Below are 24,474 nucleotides of genomic sequence, written 5' to 3'. Positions count from 1 at the left end.
CATTTTTGCAATACAGTTCCTGTATAAGGTTTTTGATGAAAAACAGATTGCTCAAAACTGTACTAAACTGTTTCAAAACGTGTGTACACATTTTAACCCGGTTTGAAAAACTATGTCCGGTTGCATCCGTTTTTTTTAAAGAAAAAAGCATCTACGTTTTTAACCTTCCATTCCATTATGAATAAAGTTTCACTTGTTTGATTGAAATTCCAAGAAAAAAACTGTGCAAAGTCGAAAACCTTATGGTGCAAACCGTATGCAACCGTACGCACATACGGTTCTCTACGGTTTCCATTGACTCCCATGTTAACAAAACCGTATACGATTTCAATACGGTTTTTCACCCGGACCAAAAACTGTGGCAGGGTATGGTTTTGGGTACGGGGAAAAAACGGCCAAACGCTTAAGACGCAAAATGGATGCAACTGGATGCATCTTTTGGCATACGGTTTTCAATACGGTTCCATACGGTTTTCAAATTGAAAACGTATACGGGAAGTGTATTGCAAAAACGTGGTGTGAATGCACCCTTACTTGATATTTCTATGCTTTGAAGGCAGCACAAAAAAATTTACACATTTTATTGTTTTTATATCATGAAAAATCAAGTAATTTGTAGAGAGTGGAATACAACATTTCATATCTATTAATATCATAATATAAAGAATGACATACCTGAGCCATGATCACGGCTTGTTGTATTACACAAAGTTGTGTTACAGAGATCTGTTTGCCCTAAAAATGAAAATTAAACAAACCCATTATTAGAGTTGTTAAATAACTTTCTAAAGTAGCATTCTCTCCTTTGGGAATAGCTGTCCTGATCTCTGAGGCTAGGATTCCACTTGTTTTTTTTCCAGCGTTTTTTTCACTGAAAAAACACCAGAAAAAAACGCCAGTGCAATCTCTAGCATTTTTGCATTTGAGCTGAAATTGCATTTTTGGCCCCTTTGGCGCTTTTTTCAAAATGTGTTGGGATGCAGGTAGGGATGCAGTAGGGATAGGAAAAAATTTATTTGAGGAAATTTTTATTTTTTATAATGAACTTTTAATAATTTTTTAATAAAGTGTGTATAACTTTTTTTTCTCTATTTTATTTTTTAGGTACTACTACTTCCAGCATGAAACAGACTGTTCCATGATGGGAGTAGTAGTACCTGTACTAATAGACATATCGCCCCGGGTGTCAATCCTGACACCCGATGCGACCGTCCATAATATAGCAGAGATGTGGAGCGGCTCTATACAGCGCTCGCATCTCTGCACTATACTCTGGCCAGCCAGTGATATGAATAGAACATCACTCATTCATATTTTCCGCCCAGAGTGGGGATTGGCCGAATGGTGGCAGCCAATCACAGCTCTCAGTGGGAAATATGAATGGGTGATGTTCTATTCATATCACTGGCCGGAGTACAGAGCAGAGATGCGGAGCGCAGGAGAAAGCCGCTCCGCATCTCTGCAATAGATAGGACGATCGCAGCAGGTGTCAGGAGTGACACTTGCTGTGATCTGTCCTTAAAGGGGTTATCCAGGAAAAAACTTTTTTTTATATATCAACTGGCTCCAGAAAGTTTAACAGATTTGTAAATTACTTCTATTAAAAAATCTTAATCCTTTCAGCACTTATGAGCTTCTGAAGTTAAGGTTGTTCTGTCTAAGTTTTCTCTGATGACACGTGTCTCGGGAACCACCCAGTTTAGAAGCAAATCCCCATAGCAAACCTCTTCTAAACTGGGCGGTTCCCGAGACACGTGTCATCAGAGAGCACTTAGACAGAAAAGAACAACCTTAACTTCAGAAGCTCATAAGTACTGAAAGGATTAAGATTTTTTTAATAGAAGTAATTTACAAATCTGTTTAACTTTCTGGAGCCAGTTGATATATAAAAAATGTTCTTTTCCTGGATAACCCCTTTAATTGCAGCTACTACTAATTGTAGTACCTGCAGTTAAAGGGGTATTCCAGGATTTTTTTTTATTTGACTACTCTACAGGGGCTAAAAAGTTAGTGTAGTTCATAATATAGTGTCTTTACTTGTGTGTTACGGTTTTCTCACAATTCTTCTGTGATTTTCACCCCAATATTTATTTTTAACAGCATACAAAATGACTGTTGTCTCAGATTTTTCCCAGGTTGCAATGCGGCCGAGACCTGACTCACTAGTCAGCTGATGACAGGGAGCCTGTCTGCTTCAATGGGTGGAGGGATCGCTTGGTGGGAAAGAGATTCATCTGTAACTAATGCAACAGCTGTGGGCACCCTTATTGAAAACCACAGGTCTTTTGAATGGATGCAGCTCATTTATGTTTCAATGGGTGGGGTGGCTGATATGTGAGAGGGAGGAAAATGGAATTGTGGGATTTGTAGTAATAAAAAAAAAGTCAAACAGGAAATACCAGTTCACAAAAAGCTAGCCACAGTGTTATGGTAATCTCACAACATAGCCATTTAGCCCCAAGACAAGCGCAGATCCTTCCTAAGCATGTCCCTTACTGTCTGCCAGGTACGTACTAAAATCACCTTATGGTGGATAACCCCTTTAAGGAAAGATCACAGCGGATGTCACTCCTGTATAATAGATGTGGGCGGCTGCTCTTCTATGGTCGCCTGCACTGATGTATATATACACCTATTCATATTTCCCACAGAGAGTTGTGATTGGCTGGAATAATCTGGCCAATCACAGCTCTCTGCAGGAAATATGAATAGGTGTATATGTACGGTAGTGCAGGGGACCACAGAAGAGCGGCCGCATCTATAAAAAAGGATCGCAACGGACCCGGGGCGATCTGTCAATTAGTACAGGTACTACTACTCCCATCATGGAACAGTGTGTTCCATGCTGGGAGTAGTAGTACTACCTAAAAATAAAGAAAAAAAAGTGAAAAACACACACACTACATTTTTATTATTGTCGGCTACATTTTTAGTGCCCTGCCCACACACATAAATTGATCCCTGTTTAAAAAATTTAAAAAATGTTGCTATAAAAAACACAGTTTCATTAAATACCATTTTTTCCATCACTACTGTATCTTTTTTATTATTATTTTTTAATGGTACCCTCCGAAATTTTATAAATAATGGTATCTACATCACTTTTTTGGATCGCTAAAATCCAAAAAAGAATAAAAATCGCCTGCAGAAAAGCCAAAGTTAAAACCCACATGGTGTTTTTCTTGGCTTTTTTTTACTCCCACTACGATTTCAGGGGAAAAAGCGCCATAGGCTCAACATGCTGTGATTTAGCAAAACTGCCAAGGAGCTGAAAAACGCCCCAAAAAAAGAGTGAAAAAAACCCAAAAGGATTTAAAAAATGCCAAACTGAAAAACGTCAACTGGAAAAAGAATTTTGCAATTCCTCCTTGATTTACAGCTAACATCTGGCCGCTGCGTTTTTTGGCCAAAAAAACGCCATGCGGCAGAATTGGCGTTTTTCTTGGCGTTTCCCCCCCCCCCCAAAAAAAAAAATAAGTGGAATTCCAGCCTAAGGAGAGTCCAACCTTTATTAAAAAAAAAAGACAGCTCATATTTGGAGCTGCTGATATAACTGCAAATATGTAGATTTAGGGAAGGGTTACACAGGGCACATCTGCAGTTGATTTTACGCTGCGGATGCGCCAATGGCATGTGACCGAGTTGCTCTGTCTGTCCGCTTGTAGTGGCGGATTTCCTGCTGTAGAAATGCACCACTACAAACAGAGCTACCAGTACACAGAGACACACAGAGCTACTAGCCGGGCGCTCGCTCTGCAGTTCCTCTTGTGACTGCAGTTGGCGCATCCGCAGTGTGAAATATGCTGTGTATGCACCCTGTGTGACCCTGCCCTTAGAAAACAAAAGGAATCATGTTTTAATTTGTAAGTAATTAAAATACTCAGGTGCGGATACTGCTGTGGATCGCAACATTTCAGCACAAATTCCTCACCTGTAGGAACTGAAGCCAGGGTGGGGTAACTGGATGTCTTGCTACTATATACAATATATAATGCCATCTATAGATGGCTGTATATACCGGATACCCCACAAATAATTATTTAGCGCTGCTCAGCTCCTTAACTCATTCCTTGCTGGGCTGGCACATCCCAGCAAGAGGTTACAGTAATGCAGTGATGTATGCATATCACTGTAAATTCAGTTTTATTGTAAATTCTTGTTGGGCAGGAGGTATACGACGTATATCGACGTATCAGCATCAGCTGTTCTCAGGGCTGTATAGCCACGAGCACAGCTCAGTTCAAGTCTGTGCAGGGGCAGTTTCCAGCACTGCACTATGCTGCGCTGTATACTGTGCGCCTGCTGAGGGAAGTAGTAATGCAAAGAATCACTACTTCCCTCCTAGGATGCTAAAACTATGGCTTTTTTTCTTAAAAAACACCATAGTCTCAGCATGCTGTGATTTGTTAAAACTGCCAAAGTGCAGCAAAACGCAGAAGTCTGCCAAAAAATGCCAAGCTCAAAAACAAAGTGGGTTTGGCGTTTTTTTTATTAACTCCTTGCTAATATCTGGCCTCTGTGTTTTTCCGCAGGAAAAACGCTGTGGAGCAGTTTGGGCATTTTTTTTTTTTTTTTTTTTTGCCCCCAAAAAACAAGTGGAAACCAGCCTAAATACCAGGCAATCTCTCTGTGAGCTCATGTGCAATGTACTGTATAACACTCATTGCTAGCAGAGCTAATGCTACTGAGTTGCAGAGAAGTTGGTGCTGCCCTGGACACGATTGGGAATGCACTGTTTTACCAAACACACCCTCTATATTATTGTATGGGTGGTGCACTTTGTATCCTTCTCTTGGTGACTCACTGGAATGAAATACTCCAAAACCTACTCTATTTTTAAACAGGATTGTGAAATAATGACATCACTTCTTAGTAATGACTACTGGAAGTATCTTCCCTCTACAAAACTACAGATCAACTGAATGAATAAGCCCAATATTGTTCTAACAGTACAAATCTGGTCTTCTCAAAGAGGTAGTCTATTGGAGAAGTTTCACTGTTTTGCTATAGGGACTTCCCTGGCGCAAATGATTTCTTACATTTTAGTCACTAGAAGCTTACTTACATGTCTGAAATGCACTGGTGTCATTGAAGGAGCAATTCATAATTCCTGTAATAGTACAAATAATAATTCACTGTTAAAATACTTTTACTGATATACAAAATGTATTTTCTATTGACAACAGAGGAACAACAGCTTAATGGCTAGTGGCTTCTAACAACTACCAATCCTGTAATTCCACAAGATAAAGGTGCAGATCATATTTAAAGAAGTACTACAGAGAAGAAACATTGGGGAGATCTTCAAAAACTACTGACATTTCTCTTCCAGGGATATTACTCAGTCAGATATTATAAGTCTCTTGTGCTGCTTTGAAAATATGAAAATATGTGAGAGTTCATTTTCGTGGTACTTTAGCTTTTTTTCGCACCAAAATTGCCAAATTTGGCACCAAATCATTTTTTATTGCCGCCATATTTGATTTAAATTTTTTTCCACCAAAATTGGCGATTTTGGTGCCAAATTTGACATCCCGGAAAATTCTGGCCGAAGCATCTCATGTAATGTTCTATGATTACTAGAGCCCAGAAAAGCGATAACTGTATAAATAAAACATTTCTAGGGCTTAGAGGGATACTCTGGTGAAAACCTTTTTTCTTTTAAATCAACTGGTGCCAGAAAGTTAAACAGATTTGTAAATTACTTCTATTAAAAAATCTTAATCCTTCCTGTACTTATTAGCTGCTGAATACTACAGAGGAAATTATTTTCTTTATGGAATTCTCTCTGATGACATCACGAGCACAGTGCTCTTTGCTGACGTCATTATAATAATAACTCTTTATTTATTGTTGTCCTTAGTGGGATTTGAACCCAAGGCCCCAGCACAGCAAGGCAGCAGTGCTAACCACTGAGCCACCATGCTGCCCTTAGCATACATCTGCTATGCACGGTTGCTAAAATGGACAGAGATGTCAGCAGAGAGCACTGTGCTCGTGATGTCATCAGTGTTCCAAAAAGAAAGGAATTTCTTCTGTAGCATTCAGCAGCTAATAAGTACTGGAAGGATTAAGATTTTTTTAATAGAAGTAATTTACAAATATGTTTAACGTTCTGGCACCAGTTGATTTAAAAAAAAAAAAAAGGTTTTCACCGGAGTACCCCTTTAAATGTGAGTTCAGATGTAGTGACCAAAAGAAAAAATTGAAAAATGTTAATAATTTTCCAATAATAATTATTTAATTATTTATTTTTCAATAATTGATTAACCCCTTAAGGACTCAGCCCATTTTGGCCTTAAGGACTCAGACAATTAAATTTTTACGTTTTCATTTTTTCCTCCTCGCCTTCTAAAAATCATAACTCTTTTATATTTTCATCCACAGACTAGTATGAGGGCTTGTTTTTTGCGCGACCAGTTGTGCTTTGTAATGACATCACTCATTATATCATAAAATGTATGGCGCAACCAAAAAACACTATTTTTGTGGGGAAATTAAAACGAAAAACGCAATTTTGCTAATTTTGGAAGGTTTTGTTTTCACGCCGTACAATTTATGGTAAAATTGACATGTGTTCTTTATTCTTAGGGTCAATACGATTAAAATGATACCCATTATTACATACTTTTATATTATTGTTGCGCTTAAAAAAAATCACAAACTTTTTAACCAAATTAGTACGTTTATAATCCCTTTATTTTGATGACCTCTAACTTTTTTATTTTTCCGTATAAGTGGCGGTATGGGGGCTCATTTTTTGCGCCATGATCTGTACTTTTTTTTGATACCACATTTGCATATAAAAAACTTTTAATATATTTTTTATAAAAATTTTTTTAATAAAATGTATTAAAAAAGTAGGAATTTTGGACTTTTTTTATTTTTTTTCGTTCACGCCGTTCACCGTACGGGATCATTAACATTTTATTTTTATAGTTCGGACATTTACGCACGCGGCGATACCAAATATGTCTATAAAAAATGTTTTTTACGCTTTTTGGGGGTAAAATAGGAAAAAAACGGACGTTTTACTTTTTTATTGGGGGAGGGGATTTTTCACTTTTTTTTTACTTTAACTTTTACATTTTTTTACATTTTTTTTTACACTTGAATAGTCCCCATAGGGGACTATTCATAGCAATACCATGATTGCTAATACTGATCTGTTCTATGTATAGGACATAGAACAGATCAGTATTATCGGTCATCTCCTGCTCTGGTCTGCTCGATCACAGACCAGAGCAGGAGACGCCGGGAGCGGAGGAAGGAGAGGGGACCTCCGTGCGGAGTTATGAATGATCGGATCCCCGCAGCAGCGCTGCGCGCGATCCGATCGTTCATTTAAATCGCGAACTGCCGCAGATGCCGGGATCTGTATTGATCCCGGCACCTGAGGGGTTAATGGCGGACGCCCGCAAGATCGCGGGCGTCGGCCACTGCCAGCGGGTCCCTGGCTGCGATCAGCAGCCGGGATCAGCCGCGCATGACACGGGCATCGCTCCGATGCCCGCGGTTATGCTTAGGACGTAAATGTACGTCCTGGTGCGTTAAGTACCACCTCACCAGGACGTACATTTACGTCCTGCGTCCTTAAGGGGTTAAATAACACCTTTTCCCCCCAAAAAATGAAAGAAAGAAAAAAGAAAAAACTACAACCATTTCTGCAATTTCTACACTAGCAAAAATCTGGTGTGAAATTTTTTATGTAAAACTCTCACCCCTTAATATCATGTAAAACATGAAATTTAAATTGCCATGCCCACTCTTGCAAAACTGGTGTGACTAGTGTAGAACTTGCATCATTCTCATGTAAAACACTTTAAATATCTGATGTAAACTTTTAGCACCAAAAATTTGTCTGAAGCAAAGTAGTCAAAATTAATTATTGGGGCTCATTATAGGGCAAATGAACATTCCTAGGAATGCTCATTTCCAAAAACTGGTCTATATAAAAGGGCCAGCGATCAGCCAAACAAGTGCAGTGCAATATCATTTAATGCTACACAAACCCAAGATAATTGGATATCCTGACACAATAAATATTGCTGTGTTGGCTTAACACACTCAAGATAACCACTGCTACTTCTGTAGATAAAAACAGTTTTAACCCATGTCAAAAGTTGACCATATCTGATGTCCTGGTTGAGGTTGAACCCAAGACCCTGTGGTGGAAGGTAGCAGTTTTCTTCATTGAATCATTGTGCTACCCATGATGATAGGAAGCACAGTGATGTATGAAGAAGTCCATAGATCTGACTCCTCACCAAAATTGTAGGTGGTATTTGAGAAAATGGATTGCTGCACCATAGTGGACAAATAAAGTACTAAATACTGATTCCTTTATATTGACAATATGCTCAAAATAATATTGCTCATTTAAAAAAAAAAACTTTTTAGAATGGTAGGTACAAACATGACAAGAATATTTATTCATATAGTCACTAGAGCACACATTGACAACCAATAGCTATTGCAGATGGCAGACTGTGCTATGCTCGTACATATACCAATCTCTGTGGACTGCAATGTCCGTGCAGTCCTGGCGCCATCTGATTCTATTGACACTGGTCGCACTCTGAATGTTTCCATCCAAAGATTCTCGACACTGGTCGCACTCTGAATGTTTCCATCCAAAGATTCTCGACACTGGTCGCACTCTGAATGTTCCCATCCAGAGATTCTCGATACTGGCCACACTCTGAATTTTTCCAGCCTTATTCTCGCTTCCCTGTGCCCAAACACATGCATATCCTGCTTCTGTGCAGTAACTTTCTCTCCAATTGATGTCATTCTAAAACAAGGAAATGAATTGGTAGACCGAAAAAAAATGTGGCCTTGGCTTGTCCTGAAAGGAAGGAAGTATTGTTTGGACATAAACCATGCACACATTGCTGCTCTTGGTAGTGAGTTGCTTGTTTGTACTTTACCTTCTGTAAGAGTTTCCACATCTGACATTTTAGTTAGTTAGCATGCATATAGCCCATATCTCACTGCTAAATATCATCAATATATTACTTACTGTATTGTGCCGGATATCTAATAGTGCTGAGCAATGAACTAATATTAGTAGCTCCAAATGACTAAAAGGACATTATTTTCACTTGACTACTATTTAGTAATGTAGGTCTAGCATAGTTCAGATGTATCTATGAGAATACTAGTCCTTCCAATGTGATTTCATAAATATACTCGATGGCCAAAATTTACTAAGGCTGCTGTACCAAAATTTTGTTCCCAAATGCACCAGTATTCTACCACATAGCAACTACAACACATTTATTAAGCAAAGAGTACGAGAAAAAGCCATAGACTGTGCCTTGCCGACAAGGGACAGGGCCAATCAAGAAAGAAGCACGACTTCAAAATTGCACTTCCATGTGCCACAGGTGTGACAAAATTTTAGATCACTGATTTGGCCTAAAGTATTCCTAAAGTAGGTCTAAAACTTAGAACACAATTACAGACTTCGGCTAAGTTCACACAAAGTAATTTTACTTTACACATGCAAATTCGTCCATAATGGGGAAAAAAAGTCAGCATTTTTTAATGGCAGTTTTTTTTGCCAATTAGAGAATAAAATGTGGACGTAAAATAAACTGCATCAGTAAATTTTACAATGTGTTAACTTAGCCTTAGACTGCACAGTCTATTGAGATAGACTGTGCAAGATTTATGAGCCTGAACCACTGTAATACAATTTAGAAAAGTGTTGTTAAAAAGTTTCTAAATAAATGTGGTACAAGTTATGCAAGACAATTTCTGGCACAGATTTGTCTGGGGCCACAGATCTAGAGTAGGGTAAAAGAAATTGCTGCTCTGAAAGGTTACTAAAGAAGTTTGAAATAACCAAAACTTTTTCTTGAACCAGCTGCACCACCAAACCGAGTAATCATAGGAGAAGGGCCTTGGTAAGAGAGGTGACCAAGAACCCAGTGACTTATCAAGTGTTTGTTTTGGGACGCTGTGTTCTTTCTATGCCTAATGCCCCTTGTTATGACCAAATAACTCCAACTTTGTTTCATCAGTCCACAGCTTCTTACAAAATAAAACTGGCTTGTCCAAAAGTGTGTTTGCATACCTGTCGATCCAAACACCCAATTATATATAAATAAAAATCATGGAAATGGTCAGGGGTGCCTAAATTTTGAATATGACTGTACATACTTCTGGGACACTATGTTTCTACCAATACATCAGAGAAGAATGAGCTTACCATTTGTTACTTGGTGGGACTCAGAGGTCAAAGATGTTTGCCAAGAAGTTACAGTACTACTCCAACTACTACTCCCTGTGAGGAGCAAAAAAAAATATTACCAAAGGAAAAATTCCAGAATTTTTAAAATAGTATCATATTAACAGTTTGTAGAATCTATACAAATGACAGGATTTGAGCAGAAAAAAATAACTACAGGACTGTTGTCTCCTGCAAAACAACAGACACCAGACAGAAATGCGATGGACACCATTTAAAGTCAATGGGACCCGTCGGGAACTGTTGGTGTCCGTTGTGCAATGGACTCCAACAAGTTAGTTTTTTTGCATCTGTGACAAAACTCCCAAACGGAACACCAAATGTAGATGTAAAGTTAGCCTGAGAAAGTGATAGAAGTGTGGAACATAAACTGTGAAAAAAAGTCTAATGGAAAGATTTAAACCTCTTCTGTGCTTTGGGTACACTAATGGTTTTGGTTAATAAATACTTAAGCACTGCCATAACTATTGCTGTGTGAAATTGGCATTGCTGTGTTTCCTTTTGTCTATAAACATTTAGAACAAAAACACTACATTGCAAGAATCTGAGAACTGTACCAGTGCACCAACTCCCATTGCTTGCGCTGCAGTCCAGCCCTAATCCTTCGAAGCAGACGCCCTATGGGTCCCTTGAGTCTAATGGCATGCAGACACTGAAGCAGCTGTTGGTCACACAGACAGGGCTGTCAGGTGTTGAATTAACCAGTGTCTATTTTTTGTGTGTGCAGCTAATCACACAATATTCTACAGAATTCTATAGAAAAATTTTATATCTTATTTTATATGACTCACCATTATTTATGTTGGTAGTAATTGAAGACGTTGAAAATGTACTTATGTTTGAGAAACTATCATTTCCTGAAAAGAAGAATAAGTAGAACAGAAAAGGTTAACATTGTACATGACAAAAACAAATCACTGATTCTGCTATTTTCCAATATACATTTGCAAATATCCTCAGCAGATCTAGGCTCACTGTCATGTCTTAATACTTGCTGTTGTCAGAAGGGATCTGCAGTATTAAAGGTTTTGGGGGAAAAAAACTAAAATAGCATCAATTAGAAATGATGCACATTGTGGCAGAGGGTACAGACCCTATTACTTTTGCTGATGTGCGTTGTAAATTAGCGTGTTTGTTTGAAGAGTCTATTACAAGGCTCGCTGGATAGTCATCAATGCTTTTTTGGCAGTTTAAAAAGATGCGGACAGCCGAAGAAAAAGGGTTTGCTTGTTCACTGGCTGACCCCTGGCCCTACTACACAGTGCACTACCGTCCCTTGTAATAGGGCCCTAAGAACTAGTTTATTGTTGTGGTGCCAAATTCCCCAAAGTAATGTGTTTTAAATAACAAAACAGGGCTAAGACCATGTTCACAGTGTTTTTTTCAGGCATATTGCTTATAAAACCTATTTATGTGGCTGCAAAACTGCATCTGCATTTTTTACATATTGGGGGTTATTTATTAATGTGATCCCGATTGTTTTTTCTTGGGTTTTGCGCCCCAATTGTGTTGCATGCTTTGTGCACCAGAATTTGAGACCAAAAAAAAAAAAAAAATCTAAAAACCTGACCAACACTCCATTTTACTCAGAAAAACCAAAATGGGTTTTTGGCCTCAGTGAAGAAGGACGTGGTCACCTATAAAGGGCATGTCCCTGACAGTTTTGAAAAATCCAAACATATTTACTAAGTTCCCACATAAAATGTGGTGGATTTGAGCTCTAGAAAACCAGAGCGCTCAGAGCATTGGTAAAAATAAAAAAAGCAAAACGTAAGGAAAAATCTGTAAATACTGTGGAAAAATACCTGTTTGGAAACAAAACCCACAAAGAAAACTCCACTCCACAATTTTGTACTCTATATTGTATTTACAATGGGTTTACCACTGGAGCACAAAGTGTTAAAAATGATATATACTGACCATTGCTGACATTTGTGTTCATTGATGATGTCCAAAGTGTATTGCTTCTGGATGTGCCAATGGTAAATTCACTGACTGTAACATTAACACAATAGACTCATCAGTTTTCTAAGAAGAATAATATGTTAGTAAACTAGGATTGAACTTGTTATCGGCCCCTGACAGTGGGTTCACCTGCACTAAACCCAACACACAGGGTTATAATATGGGTAAACTGGATTACAATGAGGCATCAATTACCCGGCTTCCCTGCCTTCATCCCCTCTGCACCAATATGACCACCTACCTAGTGCTCATATGGCCGAAGGGGATCCCATAATTGTCCATGAGGTGGGCAGGCATATCGGTACAGAGGGGACTGAGGACATCAAAACCAATAGAGCGTCATGCAGAATGTTATGTCAGAGATTTAAAGGGGAACTCCGCTGGAAACAAGTGGAAAACAATTTTTTTTCAAATCAACTGGTGCCAGAATGTTAAACAGATTTGTAAATTACTATTTCAAAATCTGAAGCATTCCAGTACTCATCAGCTGCTGTATACTACTGAGAAATTTGTTCAGTTCCTTCCAGTCTGACTACAGTGCTCTCTGCTGACACCTCTGTCCGTGTCGGAAACTGTCCAGATTAGAAGCATATACCCATAGAAAACCTTTTCTGCTGTGGACAGTTCCTGATATGGACAGAAGTGTAAACAGAGAGCACTGTTGTCAGACTGGAAAGAACTGAACACATTTATCTGAAGTATATCTGTAGTATGCAACAGCTGATAAGTACTGTAAGGGTTAAGATTTTTTTAATAGAAGTAAATTACAAATCTTTATGGCACCAGTTGATTTAAAAACATTTTTTCCCCACCGGAGTTCCCCTTTAACCTAGCAGAATTTACTGGCTTGGGACTTTTTTCAGTGCATGTTTGTCTGTTTTAAGTCCCAAGCCCACTGCTGTGTAAATGTGGTCATACCCACAGACTCCTGATGATATTCTGACATGTAATTTTTGGCAGGTTAGAAGAATATTTGCCCAGATATATCAGATTTCAAGCAAAAAACTGTCTGGTTTTGCCCATAAAAACCAATCAGAGCTCAGCTTTCTTATATTAACAAGCTCAGGTATTAAGAAAGCTGAGCTGTGATTTGTTTCTGTCAGATTGATAAATCTAGGCCATTATGTTTGATACACAATATTATTATCCAGTCACAGTACAGTGTGTAATATAATGTTGGTATCATAATCTGCTGTTCTTTTTAACTCCTTTTCTGTTTCACTTAAAAATCCTTAGGCATTAACCTACAAACATTTTTGTCTTTCATTTTGCATATCAGTTAAAGAGTTTCCTACTTATCTATAGGACTTTCTGTATTGTCCATTGGTACTTACCATTAGTTATATTTGTGGTTTCGACTGAGAGTGTATTAAAACCATCAGTCATTGTGTTAGCCCCTGTAAAAATAATTATATGAAAATATAATAAAAAATATATATACTAAATTACATTGGAATCTAAATATACTACATGATTATTGACATTATATGATAGCCTGGGAAGCTTATTACAGCAAAAAAAAATGTTTTCTAGGGAGCCTAAGCAAATACTGACTGACTTGTTCCATGCACTTCTACCTTTACAAAACTATGACACACACACACACACACGCACACACACACACTTGGACCAATTTGACAAGAAGCCTATGAGTATTTATAGAGGGTAGAAGGAAAACAACACAACCTTGAGGCCATGTTTACACACCGTTATTCCTGGCACATTTTTCTGGAATAAAATAATTCTTATGCATTGTAAAATTAATGTAATGTTTAAATTTTTTTTTTCTTAATTAGTATGTGCATCTTTTTTATTTACATCAGTATTTTTGGATTATGTTTCTTTTTATATATTGCTTTAAATTTTAAGTGCGTTTTTTCAAAATGATGCTTACACATGCCCCCCTGGCCAATTAGCCACACCCAAATCATGGTAAAAGTCAAATATCTTCTGCTCCTTTTAACACCCAATGTGGGAGGAGTAATTAATTATTTAAATTGATTTAGGTAAAAATTGATTATTTATCCATTATGCCTGTGAAAAAAGACAAGGGCATGAAACAACTACGGTAATCGATTATGAAAATAGTTGTCACTGACACAAAGTGGTGGATGAAATAAATATTGATGCCATGCGGAGCGCTGAACAAACCACCCGCGCCACAAGCTGCTAAGTAGCCTAATCGGAAAAAGAATAACACAGCAACAAAAGCGATGGATCGGGCCTTGGTAGGCCTGCCTTTTTCAGGATTGCTTCTTTCATTTTTGAAAAGAGAAAAAAAGAGAAAAAAAAGGAACACAATAGCGCCCCTGGTGAAGTACGTTAGGCACAGGTAGGGAGATGCTGGTATAAACACTCACCCTGTGGTGTTGCGTTCAGAGCGCAACATCTGATATCACATATATCATAAAATGGGATCCTGCAGCTTGATTCCCCCGATCCCAGGCAGCGTCTGGTCCGGTATTAGTGTAGGCAGCAGAAGAAACAAAAACGGAACTCATTCCAAGCGCCAGATCCCTCGAGATAGACATTCTGTCCTGATGAAGGGCCCGTTTCGGGTTTGAAACGTGTTGATCTATGCTTGGAATAAATGTTATCTTTTATGGAAATTGACTGACTATCTCGAGGGATCTGGCGCTTGGAATAAGTTCCGTTTTTGTTTCTTCTGCTGCCTTCATTTTTTAAAAGACATTTTGAAGATGAAAGCTAGAATCTGTTTGCTATGAGCAAGTGCTCCACTGTTCCTTCACACAAGGCTTGATATGTCCCCCCCCCCCCCCCCTTTATTTGTTTGGCAAAAACAAAACTATTTCTCTAAGTCCCATAGAAGTGAAAGAAGAGAGGATGTAGCGCATCAACAGGATATTCTATAATTGTCTATGATGGGCAACCATTGGGTCTTCAAAAGCATATGCTTGCATGTCTTGTATAAGTTACATACCTGTAGTGAGGCTTGGTGAATTAACAGGAAGGACACTAGGAGATTTAGTTGTAGCTACAAAGAGAAAATAAATATTTAAATGTGAGCATGTGGCCAGCAGGAGAGGTCATATCGATGTAAAATGTATAGTTCCATTGACATTTACAAATATTTTATACTGTCATTAAACTTGTATGAGTTATTTAAGTATGACAAGAATAAGACTATTAACTTGTCCTAATCCCACTTCTGTTATAAACTTTCTTGAATAATAACTTGTTCGTGTAATAGGTAAGGCATCAGTAAGGCATCAGTAAGGCATCAGTAAGGCATCAGGGGCAGTTCTTTTCACCACAGCCTGTATGCAATGCATGGAGCCACTATGCTAAACTGTGATTCATTGTTCTTTATAAATTTACAATCACAGGTATATATCTGAGATTTATATTTATGTTGCTGATACTTATAACCTGTGAAAGCTTCATTTTGATGTTCTGAATGGTGAATCTGATGCCCAGTAGTTACCAGCACCAGGATCGGAATGTCATCAGCAGAAGTGGGACAGTGCATCATGAAGGTAAGACAACAAAATTATCAGGGTGCATCACTTAATGGTGATCACACCTTAAAAGGGTACTCCGGTGGAAAACTTTTTTTTTAAATGAACTGGTGCCAGAAAGTTAAACAGATTTGTAAATTACTTCTATTTAAAAATCTTAATAATTTTGGTACTTTTTGGCAGCTGTATGCTACAGAGGAAATTATTTACTTTTTGAATTTCTTTTTTGTGTTGTACACAGTGCTCTCTGCTGACACCTCTGTCCGTGTCAGGAACTGTCCAGAGCAGCATAGGTTTGCTAAATAAAGATTTTCCTCTGTAGCAAACAGCTGCTAAAATGTACTGAAAGGATTAAGATTTTTTAATAGAAGTAATTTACAAATCTGTTTAACTTTCTGGCACCAGTTCATTAAAAAAAAAAAAAAGGCCTTTGGCTAACCCCCAAAAAATTTGATTAAATTGTCATTAAATAGCTTGTCATTAAATAGCTATTACTAAACAACTGTTTAACGTTTCTTGATACACCCTTTGATTCCTGAGATATATGGGTTAATAGTTTTTCTGACAATCCACGTATTCAGTCAGATGGGTGGACCTTAAAGAAATACTGTAGTGGAAAATAACTTATCCCCTATCCGAAGGATAAGTTATAGATCGCGGGGAGTCCAACCGCTGGTACCTGTGATGTCCTGTATGGGGCCCCGACAGTACGCAGAAAGGGGGCGTGTCCATCCCCAGCATGACCCGGAGGCTGACACCCGCCCCCCCCATGTATCCCATGGGTCTCTCAAACGGTTTTTAAATGAATCCCATTGATGTCAACAGGATCCATTTACAATCCATTGTCAGCTGTTTGCACCCATCTGCTCTAATTTCTGGGTTTTTTTTTGGGCAGGAGAAAAGACAGTGCATGCAGTATTTTTTTCTGCCCTCAAAAATAACGGAATAGAAATGGATATTATGAATTTAACATTGAAGTCTATGGGTAATGGATTGAAAACGGATGAGTCTTTAAAGGGGTACCCTGGCCCTAAGACATCTTATCTCCTATCCTTTGGATAGGGGATAAGATGTCTTAGGGCCGGAGTACCCCTTTAATGTCTACATTTGCACCCATTATTTCCAATCCATTTTTGATCCGTTATTACTTTTGAGCATGCTCAGAAGAGGTGTGAGGAACCAGGAAGTAGCCAGACAAAAATAAAAACAGAAAATAAACAGATTAAAAACTGATGCAACAGGATGCCAAGGGGTTATTCAGGAAAAAAACTTTTTTTATATATATCAACTGGCTCCAGAAAGTTAAACAGATTTGTAAATTACTTCTATTAAAAAATCTTCATCCTTTCAGTACTTATGAGCTTCTGAAGTTAAGTTGTTCTTTTCTGTCTAAGTTCTCTCTGATGACACATGTCTCGGGAACCGCCCAGTTTAGAAGCAAATCCCCATGGCAAACCTATTCTACACTGTGTAGTTCCCATGACAAGCAGAGATGTCAGCAGAGAGTACTGTTGCTAGACAGAAAACAACAACTCTACTTCAGCAGCTCATAATTATTGAAAGGATTAAGATTTTTTAATAGAAGTAATTTACAAATATGTTTAACTTTTTGGAGCCAGTTGATATATACATTTTTTTTTCCTGGAATACCCCTTTTTTTCCTGGAATACCCCTTTAATGGCATCCTTTTGCATCAGTTTGCATCCGTTTGTTAATATGGTCAATTTACCAGCAATGACAGGGAATAGCAGGACGGGAGAATACGGCCGTGTGAACCTAGCCTAAGATGTACCTACAATCACAGCATTGAAACATTCTTTCCCTAAACATCAAAGTTTACTCCTTACACCCTAATACACTAAATAAACAGTTGGCTCACTGTACTTACTGATCATACAAATCAGAAGATAGGAACAGAATCATACCATATACACTAAAGAATATTAGGTGTATGTATTCTAGGAATATAGTATATGGAGGTACAGTATCTCACACAAATAAGTACACCCCTCACATGTTTTGTAAATATATCTTTTTATGTGACAACACAGTGCAGTCTGTATAACAGTGGTTATTGTTGTGTCCCCTCAAAATAACTCAACAAACAGACATTCATTTTTAAATCTTGACAATAAAAGTGATTACACCCCAATGTCCAAACTGGGCCCAAAGTGGCAATATTTTGTGGGGGCGATAATTTTTCAGCACTGCCTTAAGCTTTATGGGCATGGAGTTCACCAGAGCTTCACAGGTTGTCACTGGAATCCTCTTCCACTCCACCATGATGACATTATGGAGCTGGTGGATGTTAGAGACCTTGCGCTCCTCCACCTTCCATTTAAGGGGGACCCACAGAGCCATGCTTTTCCAGTTCATCACCTTTATCTTTCACTTCTTTAGCAAGGCTGTGGTCGTCATGGAGGTGTGTTTGGGGTCATTATCATGTTGGAACACTGCCCTGTGGCCAAATCTCCGAAAGGAGGGGGATCATGCTCTGCTTCAGTATGTCACAGTACATGCTGGCATTCATGGTTTGCTCAATAAACATTAGCTCCCCATTGTTAGCAGCACTCATATAAGCCCAGACCATGACGCTCCCCCCACCATGCTTACCACCAAACGCTTGACACTATCTTAACCAAATACGTTTATCTAGGTCTTATCAGACCACAGGACATGGTTCCATGTTCTTAGTCTGCTTGTCTTTAGTAACCTGTTTGCAGGCTTTCTTGTGCTTCATCTTTAGAAGAGGCTAGATGGCCTAAGACCGGCTAATCCTTCACTCCTTCAACCTCTGCAGCAATGCTGGCAGCACTCATATGTCTATAACTTCTGAATATGGCTCTGAGCATGTGCACTTAATTTCTTTGGTCTACCATGGTGAAGCCTGTTCTCAGTGTAGCCTGTCCGGTGAAACCACTGTATGGCCTTGGCCACTGTGCTGCAGCTTAGTTTCAGGGTCTTAGCAATCAACTTGTAGTCTGGGCCATCTTTATGTAGAGTGATAATTCTTTTTTTTCAGATCCTCAGAATTCTTTGTCATGAGGTGCCATGTTGAACTTCAAGGGTCCAGTATAAGAAATTGTGAGAGCAATAACACCAAATTTAAGACACTACACTAACGAGTCATGTGACACGGCGATGGAAAGATGGCTATCTGGGCCCAATTTGGACATTTCCACATAAGGATATACTCACTTTTGTTGTCAAGGTTTAGACATTAATGGCTGTGTGTTGAGTTATTTTGAGGGGACACAACATTAAACACTGTTATACAGGCTGTGCACTCACCTCTTTACATCATAGCAGAGTTTAATTTCTTCAGTGTTGTCACATGAAAAGCTATAACAAAATATTTACAAAAATGTGAGGGGTGTACTTACTTATTTGAAATAATGTATATGGGTACGTTCATATGTACAGGATCTGCTGCATATTTCTGCAGCTGATTTTGCTACCCATTGTTAGGTTAATGGGTAGCAAAATCAGCTGCACAAAATATGCAGCAGATCCTGTACGAGTGAACGTACCCTATGTACATTTTTGTGACAATTTACAGCAATTGGAAATACTTGTAACATTCCGTGGTTCATTGTGATGACCTGTAGAAATAAAAAGATCAAGGTGAAACTTTTTTTTAAAGACTGAATTTTAGAATTATTTACCTTCCAGGACAGTAGTGGGTCCTCCCCCTGTAGTTTCTAAAACAGAAAAGTACATGATTGTTTATATATTTGGTCTCATGTACTGTAAACCTCAATTACTCATACTGACAGTACATGAGTATGGTAAGATGAGGTTCTCTCCCTTGGGGTCCCAGACACTAGAGAACTGGTTTGAATGACCCTGTATCTGCAGAACTGATGTAGGTGTAATAGAACGGTTACAGGGGGGGGGGGGGGGGGCATTAGGGAGTAGTGAGCCCTAGCCTGTCCCTATAAACCACTCTTTCTGCCTACTTGCCCATCTGCCTTAAACGACTGACTGACAACTTGGAGCCGGTCCCTTCCTTGCGCTAAAGTGCATGGGCGTCGAAGTCAACAAAACAAACGGAACAGTACAAAGGCGGGGAACAAGTCAAGAACGTACCTGGAAAACAATAGCCAACAAACAGATATATAAATACAAACAAGGCAGTAAATAGCATACTAACAGGTCAGGAAATCAAGAGCACTGTTCACAATGGACTCGGAACAAGGAACACACTAGACACCCCACTCCAATCATGGAGGGACATCAATACCAAAGCCAAATAGACTCCTAGCTAGTGGGCACTCTCCACCAAGTAGGGATGTACCGATACCATTTTTTTTTAAAACTGAGTACGAGTACCAATACTTTAATTCTAGTGCTAATACCAAGTACGAGTACTTTTATTTTAAAGGGAATCTGACACCAGGGTGATGTGGCTTCTGGCGCTGCTTACCATGCTGATATGTGGGTTCCTTGTTGTGTACAATGGAGGCAGCTGCTGTAGTATGAGCGAAGATTTCTCTCTTCTCCATTGGGCAGAACAGGAAATTTGCATTGGCTGGCGAAACCGATGTCTCCGGAGCGGACCCCCCCCCCCCTTGTAGATAGCAGGTCTCCCCCTTGGAGCCAGCAGGATCCCCCTTGTACATAGCAGGTCCACCCTTGTAGATAGCAGGCCTCCCCCTTGTAGCCAGCAGCCTGCAGGACCCCCCTTGTACTTTCTCACTTGCACCTGTCCGTGTCGCAGCTCCGTAGCCCCATACTCATCACTGCCACTGCCCCGTTCTGCCATCCGCATCATGGCATCTTATGGAGGAGCATGTGACATACACGTCACTCTGCTTCCTCTTTAGCGTTACACTGGGTGCAGTGGAGTGACGTGTGTGTCACATACTCCTCCATAAGACGCCAGGATGTGGACAGCAAAACATGGCAGCTGCAGCGATGCGGACGGCAGAACGGGGCAGCGGAGCACTCCACCAGGTATCGGATTTGGTATCGGGAACATTAGACGAGTCCCCGATACCATGCAAATACCTGGTACTAGTATCGGGACATGCCTACCACTGAGTGATCAAGATACTAGCCTAGGAGGAAACAATAGGATCCTCAGAGTTGCAGGATCAAACAAGGTCAAAACAGGACTGACAAAACTCACAGTGTGAATACATACTAAGGCAACACAAAGCAAATGCAAAATGAACATACACAAATATTAAAACCCTACAAATGTACTAAAACAAAGCAGGCTAATATCTATATATCAAACAGGACAGATAACCATGGTTAAAACTCAGGATATGTGCACAGACAGACATCAAGCCGACATTGGCCAGAACACAGGTCTAATAACCAGGCCAGAACAGCAAATGAAGAGGCCTTATATCTCCTCCCAGTGCTGGTCAGGAAGGTTAACTCTTTCCATCCCAGGGAGAATTAACCTCTTAAGGACGCAGGGCGTACCTAATGAAAGCCGGGACCCTGGGCTAATAGCGTGCGGCACCGATCGTTGTGCTATTAACCCTTTAGACACGGCGTTCAAAGTTGATCGCCGCGTCTAAAATGAAAGTGAAAGCTTCCTGGCAGCTCAGTGGGGCTGATCAGGACCATCGTGGTGAAATCACAATGTCCCGATCAGCAAGGACGCAGCAGGAGGGTCTCTTACCTGCCTCTGTCACGTCCGATCAGTGATTGATTGCTCCAAGCCTGAAATCCAGGCTTGAGCAATCGACCGCCGATAACAATGATCTTTGCCGTTAATAAAGTTAATAAAGATCATTTAACCCCTTCCCTAATAAAAGTAAGAATCCCCCCTTTTCCCATTTAAAAAAAAAAACTGTGTAAAAATGGGGTTCGTTTACCAACAACACATATTACTGCTGTGGTAAAATGCTCAAATAAAAATTGCCATAAATACAGTCAAAAACTTTAGTATCAAATACAATAAAAAAGTCACAATATTGTTTGGTCTCTTTCAGATTAATTAGTTGTTGTAAGTTTTGTTTTGTGTTGATATTTTTACAGTAAAGTATATGCTTTTCTTTATATACCGTATGTTGTTATAACGTTAACTCATATTAAAAAATAGCTAATGGGAGATTTAGGGTACATTCACACGTGCGTTTTTTTCTGCTGCAGATCTGCAGCAGATTTGCCGTAGCAGACTTTCCTACCCATTGAAGTCAATGAGCAGCAACATCTGCAGAAGCAAATCTACAGCAGATCTTTAGCAGAAAATATGCATGTGTGAATGTACCCTTACTGAGTGCGCATTATATGCCCATCTTATGTAAAGCTCCGCGCATGTTCACTGCACTGGACATATTGTAAGGTGCACACCTCTCAGTATATCCAACGGATCTAAGGAAGGCTACCTCTGGGCCAGACGTAGAAATCTAAGTGTGCTCTGAGCTGGTGTGGATTTCTGTGACATTTCATGCCTGCATCGGGGTTCAAATTGTGCCTAAAGTTGCATGTGAATATGCCATGCCCCCTTAATGCAAAGATGAACCCTCTCTTTCTGCCTTCTTAGCGTAAGTGGTGCAGACTGCAAAAAGGCGCAAAATAATTGTGCAAAACGTGGGGTTTGTAGAAAAATCATTATTCAGATAAATGAGATTAATGAATCTTCCCCCAAGATATTTTCAGCCCCCACCATAGGGCTGTGTGTTTTATTTGTTCTAGATTTTATAAAACTCATAAATGCTGAGTATGTACAGTACTTCTTCAAAAATAAGCCTGTGCGGAAATTGTGCCAAAACAACCCAATAAAAATATTGCATTCTATAAATACACTTAAAACCCTGTACAGATTCCATATGGGCCATCTAAATGTATTTTAATACATGTGCTCCTCATTAACAGAAATGTGTTCAAGACTTTACCTCCAGTACTATATATTGTCATATATTTATTAAACCTCTTACATGTCAAGAACACAGAACATCTGATAAAAACACTAAATCACCGAGCTACCAAATAAATGTTCCCCGAGGTATCGCAAACTGTGCTGTTGCTCACCTCTCCTCTACTGAAAATGTAAGTTTCTTCAGTTCTGTATCTTCCACACCATTTCACCAGTAAAAAATAGTTTCATATACCAGTCTCTAATGGTCTATCAGGATCTGCAATACAAACTGTGTTTGTGTTCTCATTCTTTGCTGCAGTGTCGGTACAGTGTAATCTTCTTGCCCCCAGATTGTGTATTCTGTAGTATATGTCTCATGCTACCCTACTGAGCCTTTATTCTGGTTTGTATACTTGTTCCATTTCTGGTACTAAGTTGTTTCCTGGAGTTATTTGCTTCTGCCTAGCCTTTCTGGAGACTAGGTTGGTTAGGCTGGGTTCACATATATCAGTCGTCCGGCAAAGTTTCCCTCCGGCGTACTCCGAAGGGAAACTGATGCAAGAACTGATCCCATTCATTTGAATGGGACAGTTCACAATCATCCAGCGTCTCAATTTTGACACAGGATGGTTGGACATGCCAGAGGGCACCAGACAGGGGAACGCGGCTTGCTGCGTTCCCCTGTCCGTTGCCCAGAAACAATGGACGCCGCATGCCATACAACTGATGACAAGTTGTCATCAGTTATGGCATCAGTTGCGTCGAGATTTATGCTGAGTTCACCTATGCCGGATGCCGGACATATGTGAACCCAGCCTTACTTGTTGTACAGGCCTGTGTCTTGGCTTGTCAGTCCTGTATCTTTGCCTGCTGATCCTGTGTCTTTGCCTGCTGATCCTGTGTCTTTGCCTGCTGATCTTGTGTATCCTGTGTCCACATATCAGCCAGAAAAGTGAAATCCTTAACATTCCCTTAAATAATAACTCCATCAACATAATCAATGCAAATAAAAATAAGGCTAAAACTTTACAGTCTACATATTTACTTTTTATGAAGCACAAATCACTCAAGTTACAGTATATAACTAATGTGCTGAATTAATGCATTAGTGGTAGTAAATCACACTGCAAGCATTCTGCACCTTTTCACTATTGCTTAGAGCAACTATTTCATACTTCGATAACTAATTCTATTCAGTGATTCAACACATTTTCATTGTTTGTATAAAGGTAAATAAATGAAATAAGAATAAAAAAGGAAAAAAAAAAAAGGCAAAGCATACACATTATCAAAGCACTTGAAGCCATCCTTTGCCTGCAACAGACTCCTAACTGCAACTGCAGAAATAGCAGAAATTACCAACAGACCCCTCTGAGCAAGGTTAAATAAAGCTGGGTTAACATCCAGCATAGGTGAACTCAGTCTAGATTTCGACGCAACTGATGTCATAACTGATGAGAACGTGCATCAGTTGTCATCAGTTCTATGGATTCCGATGTCCATTGTTTTTGGAACCCAGACAGGGGAACACAGCAAGCTGTGCGGTGCCGTCCGTCGTGTACAACCATCCAGATGCTGGATGAGTGTGAACTGTCCCATTCAAATGAATGGGATCAGTTCTAGCATCAGTGTTCCTCCGGTGCACACTGGAGGAAAACTATGCCGGATGCAGTTTTGTTAGATACAGCTTAATAAATTAATTATTTTTAATACAGAAGAACAACATAAGAAGAATCATGATTTTAACTTGATGCCTACATTTTTCATCCTGCACAACAGTAAACCAACCTGTGAAGATCCTCAGCAAGCAGTTTCAGTAATACTGGACTTGAACATACATATACATCTGCACTAAGTCAGTACATGTGCTAAGAAGCACTTAAAAATCAGTAAAGCTGCTGCATGAGAAGAATTAAAAGGACAGTGACCAAATATTAATTCTTCTGAATGAGAAG

The 24,474-nt window shown here is 39.4% G+C and overlaps 1 protein-coding gene across 2 annotated transcripts in view; it reads right to left on the bottom strand.

Moving 5' to 3' along the window:
• The window catches only part of ADGRG2 (adhesion G protein-coupled receptor G2), a 203,901-nt gene that overhangs the window by 86,846 nt on the left and 92,581 nt on the right, over window positions 1-24,474 (bottom strand). For both annotated transcript variants that reach the window (XM_056558757.1, XM_056558758.1), the window contains 8 exons: window positions 19,365-19,400; window positions 15,162-15,215; window positions 13,555-13,617; window positions 12,176-12,250; window positions 11,047-11,112; window positions 10,217-10,291; window positions 5,066-5,110; window positions 676-735 (listed from right to left, as the gene is read on the bottom strand). In XM_056558757.1, coding sequence (XP_056414732.1) covers window positions 676-735; window positions 5,066-5,110; window positions 10,217-10,291; window positions 11,047-11,112; window positions 12,176-12,250; window positions 13,555-13,617; window positions 15,162-15,215; window positions 19,365-19,400 — 474 coding nt within the window. The remainder of the gene's footprint in view (window positions 1-675; window positions 736-5,065; window positions 5,111-10,216; window positions 10,292-11,046; window positions 11,113-12,175; window positions 12,251-13,554; window positions 13,618-15,161; window positions 15,216-19,364; window positions 19,401-24,474) is intronic.

Source organism: Hyla sarda, chromosome 2, assembly GCF_029499605.1.
Source record: "Hyla sarda isolate aHylSar1 chromosome 2, aHylSar1.hap1, whole genome shotgun sequence".
Taxonomy (NCBI): Eukaryota; Metazoa; Chordata; class Amphibia; order Anura; family Hylidae; genus Hyla; species Hyla sarda.
This window is presented reverse-complemented; position numbering and strand designations above follow the sequence as displayed.